This window comes from Syngnathus scovelli, chromosome 2, assembly GCF_024217435.2.
Source record: "Syngnathus scovelli strain Florida chromosome 2, RoL_Ssco_1.2, whole genome shotgun sequence".
Classification (NCBI taxonomy): domain Eukaryota; kingdom Metazoa; phylum Chordata; class Actinopteri; order Syngnathiformes; family Syngnathidae; genus Syngnathus; species Syngnathus scovelli.
This window is the reverse complement of record NC_090848.1, coordinates 1,018,486-1,032,671: the sequence shown is the minus strand read 5'-3', so window position 1 is coordinate 1,032,671 and position 14,186 is coordinate 1,018,486. Positions and strand designations below refer to the sequence as shown.

Genomic DNA, 14,186 nt, shown 5'->3' with positions numbered 1-14,186 from the left:
GAGCAATGTTGCATTAAAAAAGGTTAAGAAAATTAAAATGAAAAATGCTTTCAAATAATATTAATTCATAGAGTTTTTTAAACAAGTGTGTGCAGTACAAATATACAGCTACAGTGTAGAGATGAAGTTGTAGTATAATTGTTGTCCACGCGAGGTCACTGTTCTCACGTCTATCCACACCGGGTTCTGACAATGCGGAAATATGTAAACACATATTTATGAAATGCATATATTCATCCGTCACTATCACAATATTACATGAATTGCTGCTTGATTTATTGTGAAATGTATCAGCGGTATAGAAAATGGATGGAAGAGTGACATTATCGTACGTGATACACACTTTTTACCAGTAGATGGCGATAGTGTGTCTACACGCTGTAAGCCTCCGTTATTTACCAATAGAAGAAGATATTTGAATTCTTAAACGACCCAACTCGGGTGCGTTGCGGAAAGAAGGTTGGCAAGAAGAATTTAGTTTGATTTTGTGGGGCTATAAAGCAGCAAAATGGCTGAGGAGTCAGCCGTTAAAGTGTGTGTTCGAGTGCGTCCGATTATTAAAAGGTGAGTTATCATGTAACTTTTTCCGCAAAAATGCTCATTTTATAGACTAAGTTGATAAGATAACGTCGACGCTTAAGTTAAACAGCGGTGGACTACATTTTTTAAAAAACGATGTATCAACTCTTTTGCAAGCGTTATTTTTCCGTGAATGGCTTTAATGATACGCGACTCTTTGTTAACGCCTTAGTTAAAGCAAAGTGGTGAAAAACGTTAATTCCATGAAACAACAATGTTTCCTTGTTACAGAGAAGAAGGTGTTCCATCAGAACAAGCAGCGCCTGTTCAAGTTTTTTGGAAAACAGATAAGAAATCAATTCATCAGATTGATGATGGGAGCTCAACAAAGAGTTTCAGTTTTGGTATGGCTTTTCTGCAAAACAATGGACTTTGTATGCTCTTTTTAAATCTACAGTGAGAATATCGTGAAATCTTTTGTATACAGACAGAGTGTTCACTCCTGAAGAAACAACCAATCAGCTGTACCAGGAAATCGCAAAGCCATTGGTTGTTTCAACTGTGCAAGGATACAACGGTTAGTGTTTGCACCTTCAAGTGAGATATATAAACATGTTCTTGTGCACGTGTGTCACCTTTTTGCTTTAAACAGGAACCATCTTTGCTTACGGTCAGACATCCTCTGGAAAGACATTCACAATGATGGGGAGTGACCATGTTCCCGGTGTCATACCACTCGCTATTGATGGTGTCTTTGAAACCATTAAAAAGGTCAAATATATTGGAGATTTATTTCATCTTTTTGTGATAGGCTATGCGGGGTTTTTTTTGTCTAATTTTAACAACAATGTTCTGTTTGGCCTCCAGTGTCCAGAGAAGGAGTTTCTTCTCAGGGTGTCTTACATGGAAATATACAATGAAACCGTGACAGATTTGCTAGTAGATAGCTGGAAAAGAAAACCTCTGGAAGTCCGAGAGAGTTTAAATGTAAGTTGTCTTTTATTGATTCTACATGTCATTATATTCTTGTAAATTGGGGGCTGATCATGTCATTTTCTGCTGGTACCAAGATCAAAGCTTTAAAATGTATTTATTTTCAGGGTCAAAAAGGGACAGCATAATCCATTAGCATGCATAGTGATATTTTTATCTGATATTGCGACAGTCCCATGGATGAAGGCAACAATCCCGAGACACTTGCTAGCTTTTCATTTCTAATTTTGAATCTTCATATTTCTTATCGACACTTATCGGCAGAAAACCATCTATGTTGCTGACCTGACTGAGGAACTGGTGACCTCCTCTGCACAAGCACTGGCTTGGATTCGCAAAGGAGAAAGTAAGTCTGAGGAATTGTCTCATCTGGATATACAGTACAGTGATTCATTCATTGTGTATTTGACCCTGCAGAAAACCGGCACTACGGAAAGACGGAAATGAACGAGCGCAGCAGCCGCTCGCACACCGTCTTTCGAATGGTTAGCAACTATTCCAATTCACTTGAAAATTTATTAATTTAAAAATCGTCCATGGTTGTATTTTTAATGAAGGACTACTAAATGATCTAAAATAAACGATTATCAAAATAAGCAATAACCAATGCTCTACTGTGCTTTAGATCCTCGAGAGTCGTGAAAGAAGTGACCTGGGACCAGGGGAAAATGCCGACGGCGCCATCATCGTTTCCCATTTGGTAAGTCGGCATATATAGTTTTGCATAGTATATAGTATATTCTTTTTTCCCCCCCTCTGTTCATTCCATTTTATTCCACTATTACAACCCTGTCAACAGTGGCTGTTAAATTGAAAGTGCATGATTAATAAATTAAATTAGATTCTCATTTGATCCTTCTATTTCTTTCCCCTCCCTGTCTCAGAATTTAGTTGACTTGGCCGGATCAGAAAGAGCAAGCCAAACAGGGGCCGAAGGTAAACAACTGGAGTTTTTTTTTGCACACTTGCTTTAATGCTCCGTCGACTTGAGGATAAACAATGCTTGGATTGACTTGAATGAATCCACTTTTTAGGTACACGCTTGAAGGAAGGCTGCAATATCAATCGCAGCCTTTTCACACTTGGCCAAGTGATCAAGAAGCTCAGTGAAGAAAGCCAAAGGTACGTATGTCAAGTGGGAAGATGTACTGGATTTGTTTACATTTTGTATTCTGTCCTAAAATGCTGAATCATTGTTCACATGGCAGTGTTTCCAGAAGTTTCATCAACTACAGAGACAGCAAGTTAACGCGGATTCTTCAGAACTCCCTCGGCGGAAACGCCAAAACGGTCATCTTGTGCACAATCACCACTGCGACGCTTGATGAGACGCTCCGCACTCTGCAGGTTCACACCAATGATGTCATTCCAAATGCTACGATATTATTTTTGCGAGGACTTTCAATTTACAGGCAGCGAAAGTAAGCTTTCAAATGGTGTGTTTTTGGAAAACCAACCACAAACCTCTACTTTATTTTTTTTGTTCAGCTGAAGATATTTGGCCTTTTTACATTTGCTTTAAATGCAATTACATACCTCCAACAAGATGTTCCTAAATCATTTTTCAGGAGTGTGTGATACCCATAAACATGTTGGACTAAGAACTGAAACGGTTTAGTTATTTTTTTTTTTATATCAGTGTTTAAATGATCTTCGTATGTTTTCATTCTACAGTTTGCCAGCACTGCAAAGAAAATGAAAAATGATCCACATGTCACGGAAGTATCAGATGACGGCGCGCTTCTCAGAAGATACCGCACCGAAATTGTCGACCTCAAGAGACGACTTCATGAGGCATGACGTTTTTTTTAATTTTTATTCCTCAATCTCCACGGATCGCATATCCGAATCATTTTCTGTATTGACCAAATGACTCCCACCCTGCAGGTTTCCTCCATAACACAGACCACGGCAACGGAGAAAGAGGTGCTCTCTCAACTTCTCCAAGAAAAACATCAACTTCAAGTGGAGCAAGAGGACCGAATAAGAAACCTCACCAAACTTCTGGTCACAAGCAACAACCTGACTTGTGTTCAAAAGGTCACTAAGAATGAAAATAAGAAAATCCTCTCCTTCATTGCTGTCTTAACAACCCTTCCGATGATTGTTTTGAAGGTTCCCAAACGTCGGGTTACGTGGGGAGGGAAAATGCTACGCTTGGCCCACCCGTCTCCCAGCGAAGACTGTCTGTCGGACCGTAGCTTTGCTGCGTCCGTCAGTCGGAAGAGGAAAGTCCATTCCTCCTCTGTGATGGAGCAGATCGAAGGTAAGGACAAGAACCGCTTAGTCATCATGCATGTTCATTTGTTTGTACTGCAAGATTGAGAGTGACGTTCATAATTTGGGATTTGAACAGATGAAGACTTTGATGGCGACTGGGAGATTCCTGATGAGTCGTCAGATGACACAAGCCAATGTCAAGACTTTGTGACTTTCCGGAGCATGGCTAGCAGGTACTTGTGCAATTCGAATGATCCTGTCGTGAGTTTTGCCGTCTATTCATTTTATTGGTGACCGTTTTAGGGCGGCTGAAAGAGTGGCAGAGCTGGAAGTTGAACTTCAAACTGTCGGCCAGCAAAATCAGCAAGCCCGCGATCAAATCGTGGCAATGGAGCAGAAGGCAGCCCAAGTTGACCTCAAGCTCCAAAGCGAAATGCAGGAAAAATCCCAGGCCGTAGACAAAGTCCAGTTGCTGGAGCTCCGCGTGACAGATCTAAAACTACAACTTGAGGAACAGCTGTTGAACTCTGGTCAACAAGTGCGTCGTGAACTGAATTCATAGTCTCTTGGTCGCTTTGCTGCTTTTATTTGACTCTATTTTTTTCTCGCCCTAGCTGGAAGACGATCAGCGTTATGAGATTCTAGCCACTGAAATGGTAAATATGATTTTCAATTCTACTGTTGGGAACGGAAACAGCATAAACAGTCGTGTCAGAATGAAAAAAATAAACCATGACCTCATGAGTTCTCGTTGTTTGAATGTGTTTTTAGGATATGCTGGCGTCTGAGCGAGATTATCTCAAGCAGGCGCTGGACCTTGCCCGGGAGCGCACTCAAATATTGGAGACGGAGAAAACTGCACTTTCACAGGAGCTTGAGGAAAAAACGGAATTGCAGGAATTCATATCTCTTGAGGAGAAGATGAGAAACGAACAGGAGGTACGTATATTTAAAAAAAAAAAAAAAGAAAGCAATTGACTTCCCTGTTTCAATACCTGTGCGGATGGATGTCTTGCTTTGTAAATAGATGTTGACATTTTGCCGTTGTTTGTGATCTCACAGTGCGAGTTGAAAAATAAAATTAGCTCATTGAAGGAAGCTATGGAATCCCGAGAACTTCAGTACTTGGAACTTCAGGTGAGGAGGCTTTTTTTTTCCCAGCTAAATAGGACTAAAATGTACTATTTTGCGAAGTAATTTCAACTGTTCAATTTGATTAAAAAAAAAAATACTTTTATTGCTATACACTTTTAAGTCTTGGCAGTGCATAAATAAAATCAAATGTTTTTGTTTTTCTTTTTTAAAAGACAAATTTGGAGACCGTCTCTGAAGAGCTGAGGAAGAAAACCAAAATTGCTGATGATCTTCAGAATATGGTATGGAGTATTTACACATTATATATAGTTCACATTTGTAGGTAACATTATCCAAACAGTGAGTAATAGAAAATAACAGACAAGGTAATGCTGAATGTTTTTTTTCGTCTAAAGTGTCTTTTTTGTATTGCCATAATTAAATATTATCAAAATAAATAAAAAATTTAACTGCAAGCAGTAATTTATCCGGATTTCTTCTTTTTTTTTTTTTTTTTTTTTTTTCTAGTAGCTCACCTTTACACATCTACAAAGGGCTATTTTGTTTCCTTCTTTTAGTGTGGCAAAGATTTGTCCAAAGAAGTGGCAAAGCTTCAGCTTTCTCTCGAGGACTCGGAGGCCCTCGGCAGAGAGACAAAGAAAGAATGGGCAGTTCTGCGCAGCGAAAACATTGCCTTGCAAGAGTTGAAGGTATGTAGGTAACAAAAATAGGCAAAGGAGGTTGAACTTGAATTCATCAGCACCGATCCCCCTGGAAAAAGATTGTTGTTCGTGAGCCCACTCTTCCTGTCGTCCTCATCTTCTCATCAGATCACCCTGACTGACAGCCACGAAAAGATGGAAGCTGAAGTCAACAGCCTGCGTCTTCAACTTGAGGCCGAAAAATCACAATTCAAGAAGATGCAGGCGGATCTCCAGAAAGAGCTCAACCTCGTGTTTAACGAGAACACGAAGCTAACCAGTCTACTTGATGGCAAAGTCCCCAAAAGTAGGTTTTTACAAAATGGGCCCTACTAATCCCGACCGCGGCGGATTTTCAGATTGATGGCAATGTTTTCCGTACGCAGATATGATGGAGAGCGTGGAACTTGAGAGAACAGTGACCGAGCTGAAAAAGGAGCTTGCGGCATCTCAAGAAGCTGAGGGTGTCCTCAGAGCTCAAGTGGAGGAACTCCAGTCTCTTCAGGCTCCCACATTTGAAGCCGACAATCCAGAGAAACCGGTTTGTTTATGAACCAAACTTAAATAGAGTTTTAAATTGAATATTTGGTGGCCCTTGATGTACTGACAGCAAAGGCAGTCCATACAGGTGCTTCAAAACCTTGTTGTCTCATTTGCAGATTTCTTCTCAAGAGTTGGAGGAGCTCGAATCGGTTGTGGCGACTCTCAGAGCGGAGCGAGACCAGCTCCAGATGGATCTGCAAGAAAATATAGATATGGTCAGCTTTCGCCATCTTAATATCTTTTTGGGTGTGTCCAAGGCCAAAGCCTCATTGCTCATTTATTGTCGTCAAAACAGATGATCGAGCTTCAGGAGGAGCTCAGGACGGAACTCGGGGAAAAAGTTGTTCTAAAAGAACGGATTAAGCAGCTGGAAGAGTCACAAACAGACAACTTTGAAAAGCCTTCGGATGACTTGACTGCAGAGCTTGAGACGTTGCAAGCACAAGTAAGTCAAAGCCAAAATTTGCCATATCTAACAAAAGTCAAATTTTATTCATATCACACTTTTGTGGTTTTCAATCGCAAAGTTGACTTGGTGTAGCGTTGCAACCTTTAAAAAGAAGTTACTACTTTCCTATTGGTCTTTTTATTTTATGTTCTGCATGTTTGAGTCAGTTGAGATTTCAGCCTTGTCGGCCCCTCGGAAGTCTCCACATCCAGGCATGTTTTCTTCTCCCCGTTTCAGAAAGAGCAACTTGAGGCGACTCTACAAGTAGTCAACCAGCAAAAGGACAAACTAGAGGGAGAGCTGCAGCACTTTATTGATGGGGTGAGTGAAGGCTTTGCTTTTCCACATGGCAAAATCCATTTTTGCAGATGATGAATTGATTTTGGTAAATACATTTTTTTCCCTCTATATAACTGAATTGATGTACTTTTTTGGGGGGGGTTAAATATTAGGCTGCAGAGAATCAAAGCCTTCTACATTCCCTCCAATCTCAGCTTCAAGAGCAAGTTGAGAGAAATGATGATATTGAGCAATCGGCTGGAGAGAAACAAGCTCAGCTGCAGCAGCAGGTTTGTTGAAAGCACCTTAAAAAATTGGACTCGTTTTCATAAATACCCAAAACCTCCAGTCAATTGTTTCCTTTTTTATTTTTTAGGTTGAAGAGTCTCAAACTCTTCTCCAGTCCCTTCAAGATGAGCTTGAAGAGCTGAAGCACAAGAACAATAATCTTGTCAAAATCACTGAGGAGAAAGAGTTTGATTTAAAGCAAAGTGTAGGTTTTGTCCTACCCATTTGTTTTCTATCCGCTGGTGCCTCTAAAATAAACCTTCTTTTAAACAGATTAAGATTTTGAGCCAAGAGCTTGAAACTGCAAACGCAAATGGGGGTGACCTCAACGAGGACACCGGACGTCAGACTTTGACGGAAGAGACTCGGGAGTTGCTGTCCAGAGTGACGTCTCTCACCGAGGAGAGGGATCAGCTGCTTGAGACGGTCAAGCACCTGAGACAGGACAAGATGCAGCTCAGGACAGAACTGGAGGAAAATATGGAGATGGTAAGGGAGTGTACTTAGATCAATGTGGGTTAGTCATAGTAATCCATCGATTTTACAATGTCCCAGGACGACGCATTTCCCAATCAGATGCATAACAAAACTGCAATTTTCAATATTCATGACGCCTCACAAAAAGGAGCATGTCATATTTTTATGAATTATGGGTCACCCCAGTTGCCCCCGTCCTTGTTCTTGGAGATCCAATTCAAATGTTGATGTGTTTTAGATGCAGTGTGGGTTGCAGCAACAGATCGAGTCAGATCTGCCGTTGCTGAAAGAGCTCGAGGGTCAACAGAATGCACAGGTAAGGTTCTGCTGACACTCGAATCTGGTCAATTTGTGATCTACCAATTTGCCGATCTGCCTTATTTTGTTTACGCAGCGAGTCACTGAAAAAGTTTTCTACTCTTTCTGGAACATCTTAACATGCCATCAGATGGTGCCAAAACAGCTGCTTAATGGAAACGATGAATACATTCAATTTAAAAAAAAAAAAAAAGTACATCACTAACTTGCTATTCTCGTTTTGGATTAATGTCCTATTGAAGGTGCGGAATTTATTGTCAAGGTGGTAGGTTTGCTTTTAAATTAATGCATGTTTCCGATAATTCACTGAGGAGTAAGTGGGCCTCTTGAAAACCGTAATCCAGTGTTATCATGATAAGGAATCGTATCTGTATGCTCTACAAAAACAAAAATTTTCTGTGTATGGTTTTATTTAAGAACACTGTCTTTGTTCATGTTGGGGATTTTCAGACTGCTGAGACTCAAGCAGAGCTCACAATAGCAGAAGAGAAGATCCGACTTCTCCAGGAAGAGATCAACCTGTTAATGAATGAAAACAAATGCCAAGAACTTCAAAATCAGGCAAGAACAAACTTTTTTTTTTTTTTATATGGCCATGGATTTCTTTCTGTGTAGATCTTAGCTCTTGTGTGCACACAGTCATGGTCATTCCAGTGAAGTCTCACATCCTCACAGGTTCAGAGGCTGTCTGAGGAGCTTGAGCGTGCCACCGCAGAGCGAAGCAGCCTCCAATCTGAGATGGAGAAGCTGCTTTGTCAAGTGACTTCTCTCGGTGAAGAGCGACATCAGCTGCATGAGCAACTGGAGGCACTGGGACAGGAAACAAGCCAGCTCAGAGCACAACTGGAGGTGACGTCAATTTGAAGTTGATTTGACGCAAGAAATGGAATTCAGTCTTCTAGTAATCGTGAGGTCTTTTTAAACCTCAGCCTTTAATATGTATTTTACACACACACACACACAAAAGTAGTGTTGGGGCCTCTGTCAATCATTAATTGTTTTATTTATTTCGTCCGATTTACAGACAAGGGCTTTAACAGACAAGTCGGAGTGTGACGAAGCGGAGAAAAATGCCCAACAGGCTGAGGAGTTGGAGAACCTGACGCGCAAAGTTGCCGCTCTGGCTGAGGAGCGAGCTCAACTGCAGGAGACGGTGGAGATGCTCACTCAAGAGAAAAATCAGCTGACAGTAAAGCTGGAGGAGGTGACAGAAGCGGAGGTTGGTCATCTTGTACTGAGACGACACTTGGCTAAAGCAAAGGCACTGATTTTTGCATTTTTCTTTTGTGTGTGTGTGTGTGTAGAAAATGCACTTAATTGCCAGGGTCGAAGCTGAGCAAGCTGCTCTACTAGTTGAACATCAGAGCTCCACTGAGGACCTGGACAACTTGAATTTCACAGTGATGTCTCTGAGTGAGGAGCGAGCTCAGTTGCAGGAGACACTGGAACTACTCCGACGGGACAAAAATGAGATTCTAGCAAAGCTAGAGGATGTGGTGGAAACCTATCAAGAGGAGGTTTGTAAGATCTTGCAATGCTCTCTGCGTTACAGTACAACTCACTAAACAAAGACTTTTTGGATCTTTTGTAGAAAATGCATTTAACCGAAAAACTCCGAGGAGTTGAAACGGAGAGAGATGTTCTACTAGATGAGAAGGAACGTCAGCTTCAGAGCGCCACTGATGAATTGGAAAAGCTGAATTGCGGCGTGACGTCGCTGAGTGAGGAGCGAGCTCAGCTGCAGGAGATGTTGGAAATACTCAGACAGGACAAAAATGAGCTCACGGCCAAGCTCGAGCGTGTGACTGAAACGTTTCAAACGGAGGTAGGATTGTTTTGAAATGTTCATGTTGTTGTTGTTGTTACTAATGTCGAGCGTTTGTTTGCAGAAAATGTATTTAATTGAGAAGGTCAAAGGGATGGAAGACGAGCTGGAAAGTCGACATCAGAGCTCGTCGGAGGAGTTAAAGAAGCTCGATTGCAGAGTGAAGTCTCTCGATGAGGAGCGCGCGCAGTTGCGGGAGACCTTGGAAGAAGTTGAGCGTGAGAAAAAACAGCTTGAAACGGAGCTGCAGGACAAGGTGAGCACAGCACAGTTGGCGTGTCGAATTGTAATTCCGGGCTAGTGGCTTGGGTAAACGTTCAAATGATTGTTGAAGGTCTCCACAATGCAAGAGAGCGAGAACAAGCACAAGGAGTCCAGGTTGCTGCAGCAGGCCGAGGCCAGAAAATTGGAGAGCGACCTACGACAAGAGGTGGAGATGCTCGTCAAAGCTCCATTGTGACTGGATTTTTCATCCAACCATGTTCTTTTCTCACAAATACTTTAGGTGCAGCAGCTGGAGGAGCAGCTCAAAAGCATCAAGGAAAATCAAACGGCAGTTCAAATTGAGGCGACCACGTCACAGCAGGTTTCTTTTTTCCACTTTTAGTTCTGCAATGTAAATGGAGATATCTGTACAAAAGAAAATATTTATTATTATTATTATTGCCATGGCCCAGAAAAGAGTCAATGTACACTTTTTTGAACATTGCTTTTCTTCACCTTTTCAGTTGCTGGCGGAAGCAAACGCAACCGTGGCCGTACTCAATGAGAAGCTTAAATGTTGCGAGCAGGACTTGACTGCCTCCAAGGTGACGGGACAATCCAGGCTGCGCGACTTAACTTTGCAACTTGAGGTAAATGCATCGCCGAGTGTGGACGAATCATTTTCGCTTTTCTTTTGACATCACAACGATTGTCCGACCATTTGCAGGAGTTATTCGGACGCCTGGAGGAATTTATACACAAAACCGGCCAGCTTCAACCCGCATTCGAAGGCGACAGCCTAAAGGCGGAACTTTTTGTGACTAACGAGGAGTACAACTCCTTTCCTCAAGCCACGCGGAAAGTCGCCAACGTGGTCTACAGGCTGGGAGCGCAGAATCTTAGCACGCTCCAGATTATGCTTGTAAATAACCAACTATTCCTTCCATGTGATATTTTCGCTAAGCCCGCGCAGGATTTATGAAATTCTCTCTCCCCCCCAGGATGCCCTTCAGGTAGAGGCCAAAGAATTCAAGAGGATTTTCCGGGAGTCGATCCAAATTGATGCGACCATCTTTGAGGAGTGGCACTTGCAGGATGTGTTGCGCTGCAAAGCCGACTCTCCTCCAGACCTGGACTATTCCTCAGAGCAGACTCACAGATTGGCTGAACTCATCGACAAAAGGCAGTTCTACGTGCAGGTGAGATTCACAAATTCACCGACAGTGTTCCCAATAATCATTTAGAATGGGGAACTAGTTTCTAATTATTTTTTTTTCAAGCATTTTTTAACATCAATGTTCTAAGTCCAACGTAAGATTTTTTTTTTTTTTTTTTTTAGTGGCGGTTTAATTTCTTAATATAGGCAATTCCACATTTAATCTTTGATGCTTTTAAAAATGACAAACATGCCTTGTTTTACAGAAAGTGGGCCACATTTTGGAGACCCTCGATGCAGCCTTGGATTCTTACCACAATGAAGTTTCTGCTGAGGACAAAGAGAGGGCAAGGTTCTCAGGGCTGGTGCAGGAGGAGCACGCCAGACAACCTTTAGATGCCAGTAGGATGCACGGCCTCTTTAGCGCTGAGGCCGCCAGCAGGTCTGCGGTGCTGCAAAACAGAAAAATGCTTTTGCAGGTAAGTTTTGTGCTCTCATTTTTTTTTTTCTCACCTAACTCTGAGGAAAGTGCTCACTCCACGTCTCTCTGAACCCCCTGCAGAGCATCTTTACCGAGCGCGATGTTCAGTATCAGGAATTGCAGCAGGTGACGGCGCGGGCTCAGTCCCAGTTGCAAGAAGAAAAAAGCAAGCGTGTCTCTCTGCGGCAGAAGCTGGAGGAGAACCCGGAAAGGCCAGAGCTGACTTTGCTCGGTAACAACCAAGAATTTACTAGTCTACTCCAGCAATCTGAGGAGAAAGTCAAAGTAAGTCTCATCATTTCAGATTGATAACTGTGAAGAGCTTCAATCAGTCATAATGTTCTCCATTTATTTGAAGCACTTCATGCATGTATACATTTTCAATTTTCGTGACGTGTAAATGGCCGTTTTCTTCATCAGGCGTTGTGTCTCAAGAACAAGGAGCTCGAAGAGACGCAGCAAAAAAACAACACTTGCATCTCTGGCTACAAGAAGACCATTCAGCAACTTGAGACCGAGCTTATGGAGAATCGGGTCAAGGCTGAAGAACTAAAGAACGACGTGAAAATCCTGAAGAGCCAACTGCACGAATCTGAGGTTGGTTCCAACAACGCCACCTAAAAACTACGAGGAGCCATCTGGAATGTCATTCGGGATTAGCGGAATGAAACGCTTCAGACTTTTCACGACTCATGCTCTTGTCTGATAGGAACGTGCATCGCCTTCAGTTGCCGAGCTGCAGAAAGCCCAAGCGCAGTTGTACATGAAGACAATGGAGTTGAGCGTTGCTTCTGATAAACACCAACAAGAGTAAGGAAGAACCGGCCACAACCGGCGCTGTACCGTCTTTTCTTGCCGCTCTTCACATTCTGCTCCCCGATTACCTTTCAGGATCCAGAGGATGACCGCCGCCTTGCAAATGAAGGAAGAGTCGGTGAGGAAACTGAAGGAATCGCTAAGGGTGGTGCAGCAGCAAGGAGCAGATCCATGTAAGACGGCGGCTCTCACATTATCGTGCACAAAAAACGATTATTGTTGAATCACTTCTTATTTATCGATTATCGAAAAATCATTTTCTACCTCCCATGTTTCTTGAATGCTTCTTTAGTCCTGAAGGGTGAGGAGCTTTGTGACCGTTTTATGAACCCGCGTGGTGTGGTGATCAAGAGCAGCGCTATGCTCCAAAACAGCAAACTGGAGGAGGAGGTCAAACAGCTTCAAGTTAAAATCGCACAGCTTGAAAGGTAAGACAAACGGCCGGCCGCATCGCTCCGATTTCCCTCTTGACGTGTTTGTGTTCCGCCTCAGCGTGATTTCCAGTCAGCAGGCGGACCTTAGCAAATGGAAGAACAGAGCGCTCAAGATCAAGTCAATGGTCAAAGCGGACATCAAGCCTTCGCCGCCGTGCACCCCCACCAAACGTGGACTACCCATGTGCCCGGACCTCCTCCCTCAGTCACCAAAGAAGTTGCTACTTACGTCCCACAAGGTCCCGGACTCCCCCGTCAGGCAGTTGGATGCACCACGCATCCCCCTGCTCAACTCTCCCAAAAGCCGATTTTTTGACGAAGGCGCAAACACGGATCTGCTTTCCAGAACATTTCCCAGAAAGTTCTTCGATAACTCCAGCCTTGGACTCAGCGCAGGTAAACCGCCATGAACAAATCATAGCTGGAAGTGGGTGCACTTCAGCTGCAATTTAAGGCTGTTTATCTCTGGCAGAGGTTGCCCACGTTCCCGTCGAAACGGATTCAGAGACCGGTCGGTAACTGCCGTCGGTCGCATTGCGGATTTTGTCACTTTCTTAAAATAATGCTTAGTTAGAAGGTGACCATTTTCATTCGACTGCACTGACACACTCAAGTGGGCCTGCAACCGTCTTCCTTTTTGGGTGACTTTACTTTTCTCCACAGGTGTCACTTGGCGATTTTTTTGTTGTTTTTTTTTACCTCGGTGATGCCAGACAGGCAGACGTGTAACACATCGCTGGCATTGGGCAGAAATCCTCGTGTCTCCAAAACTGTCATTTTTCTGGAGACGCCAAAAATGGCGTGCATGTTCAACCATTAACGTGGCATTGGCAAAGAGAGCGAGCCATTTTCAACACTTTAGATTGGTCAAATATTTGTACAAAGTATAGATTTGTGCGATAAAATATTTCATTTACCAAATTGACTAAAGACATATGAGGTTTCGGCCCGACGCCAGCAATGTTGTTATAGCACAGGTGTCAAACTCGAGGACCGTGGGCCAAATCCGGCACGCCGCATTATTTTATGTCTGTTAACTAACCTCTACCAAAATGTTTGTCGAAATATAAAGTATGCAATATATCGGTATCGGTCTTGAATGCTTTTCTGAAAGGCAAAGTAATTGATCCGTTGCAAAACAAACACACCGGGGGGGGGATGTTTTAAGCACAATTTTACGAGTCTTTGAAAAGTGGTGTATTTCCACGAGCACTTTTGGGGTTACTTCCTGAACACCAGTTATTCAAAAGTGTTTTTTTTTTCCCCTTGTTTTTGCAGATGCCACCTCGGATGGGTGCGCCTCTCAGTCGTCGGACGTCCCAGATTGTGTCACGCAGTGAACGCAACATTTTTCCTTCTTTCCTTTTAAATAGGTATTTTTAGAATTAAATAAAGAACCGAGGTCTTGTA

General features: G+C 42.8%; 1 protein-coding gene across 2 annotated transcripts; it reads left to right on the top strand.

Moving 5' to 3' along the window:
* Positions 1-422: 422 nt before the first annotated feature.
* On the top strand, positions 423-14,186 carry cenpe (centromere protein E). 2 transcript variants are annotated; one of them, XM_049754078.2, is made up of 50 exons: positions 423-564; positions 811-923; positions 1,007-1,096; positions 1,172-1,290; positions 1,387-1,506; positions 1,777-1,858; positions 1,930-1,997; positions 2,138-2,212; positions 2,397-2,448; positions 2,547-2,634; positions 2,721-2,859; positions 3,187-3,306; positions 3,400-3,552; positions 3,628-3,778; positions 3,869-3,965; positions 4,036-4,270; positions 4,347-4,388; positions 4,504-4,671; positions 4,795-4,869; positions 5,040-5,108; positions 5,385-5,516; positions 5,637-5,814; positions 5,894-6,048; positions 6,167-6,265; positions 6,346-6,495; positions 6,736-6,819; positions 6,951-7,067; positions 7,154-7,270; positions 7,339-7,554; positions 7,781-7,858; positions 8,311-8,421; positions 8,536-8,709; positions 8,885-9,079; positions 9,165-9,377; positions 9,452-9,685; positions 9,750-9,941; positions 10,020-10,115; positions 10,191-10,271; positions 10,414-10,539; positions 10,617-10,811; positions 10,891-11,088; positions 11,312-11,524; positions 11,608-11,811; positions 11,947-12,123; positions 12,236-12,336; positions 12,418-12,515; positions 12,635-12,770; positions 12,835-13,172; positions 13,249-13,287; positions 14,055-14,186. In XM_049754078.2, the coding sequence occupies exons 1-50, from the start codon at positions 509-511 to the stop codon at positions 14,114-14,116; spliced, it is 6,621 nt and encodes a 2,206-aa protein (XP_049610035.1). In that variant the 5' UTR covers positions 423-508; the 3' UTR covers positions 14,117-14,186. The 2 variants fall into 2 exon arrangements, with proteins under 2 accessions (XP_049610035.1, XP_049610036.1); XM_049754079.2 differs by lacking the exon at positions 13,249-13,287.

Bases quoted from the DNA above. Each gene is read 5' to 3' on its own strand.
- cenpe (XM_049754078.2), top strand. From the start codon at position 509: ATGGCTGAGGAGTCAGCCGTTAAAGTGTGTGTTCGAGTGCGTCCGATT. The intron at 1,998-2,137 runs GTTAGCAACTAT...ACTGTGCTTTAG, and splicing joins CGCACACCGTCTTTCGAATG to ATCCTCGAGAGTCGTGAAAG. The intron at 3,553-3,627 runs GTCACTAAGAAT...ATTGTTTTGAAG, and splicing joins ACCTGACTTGTGTTCAAAAG to GTTCCCAAACGTCGGGTTAC.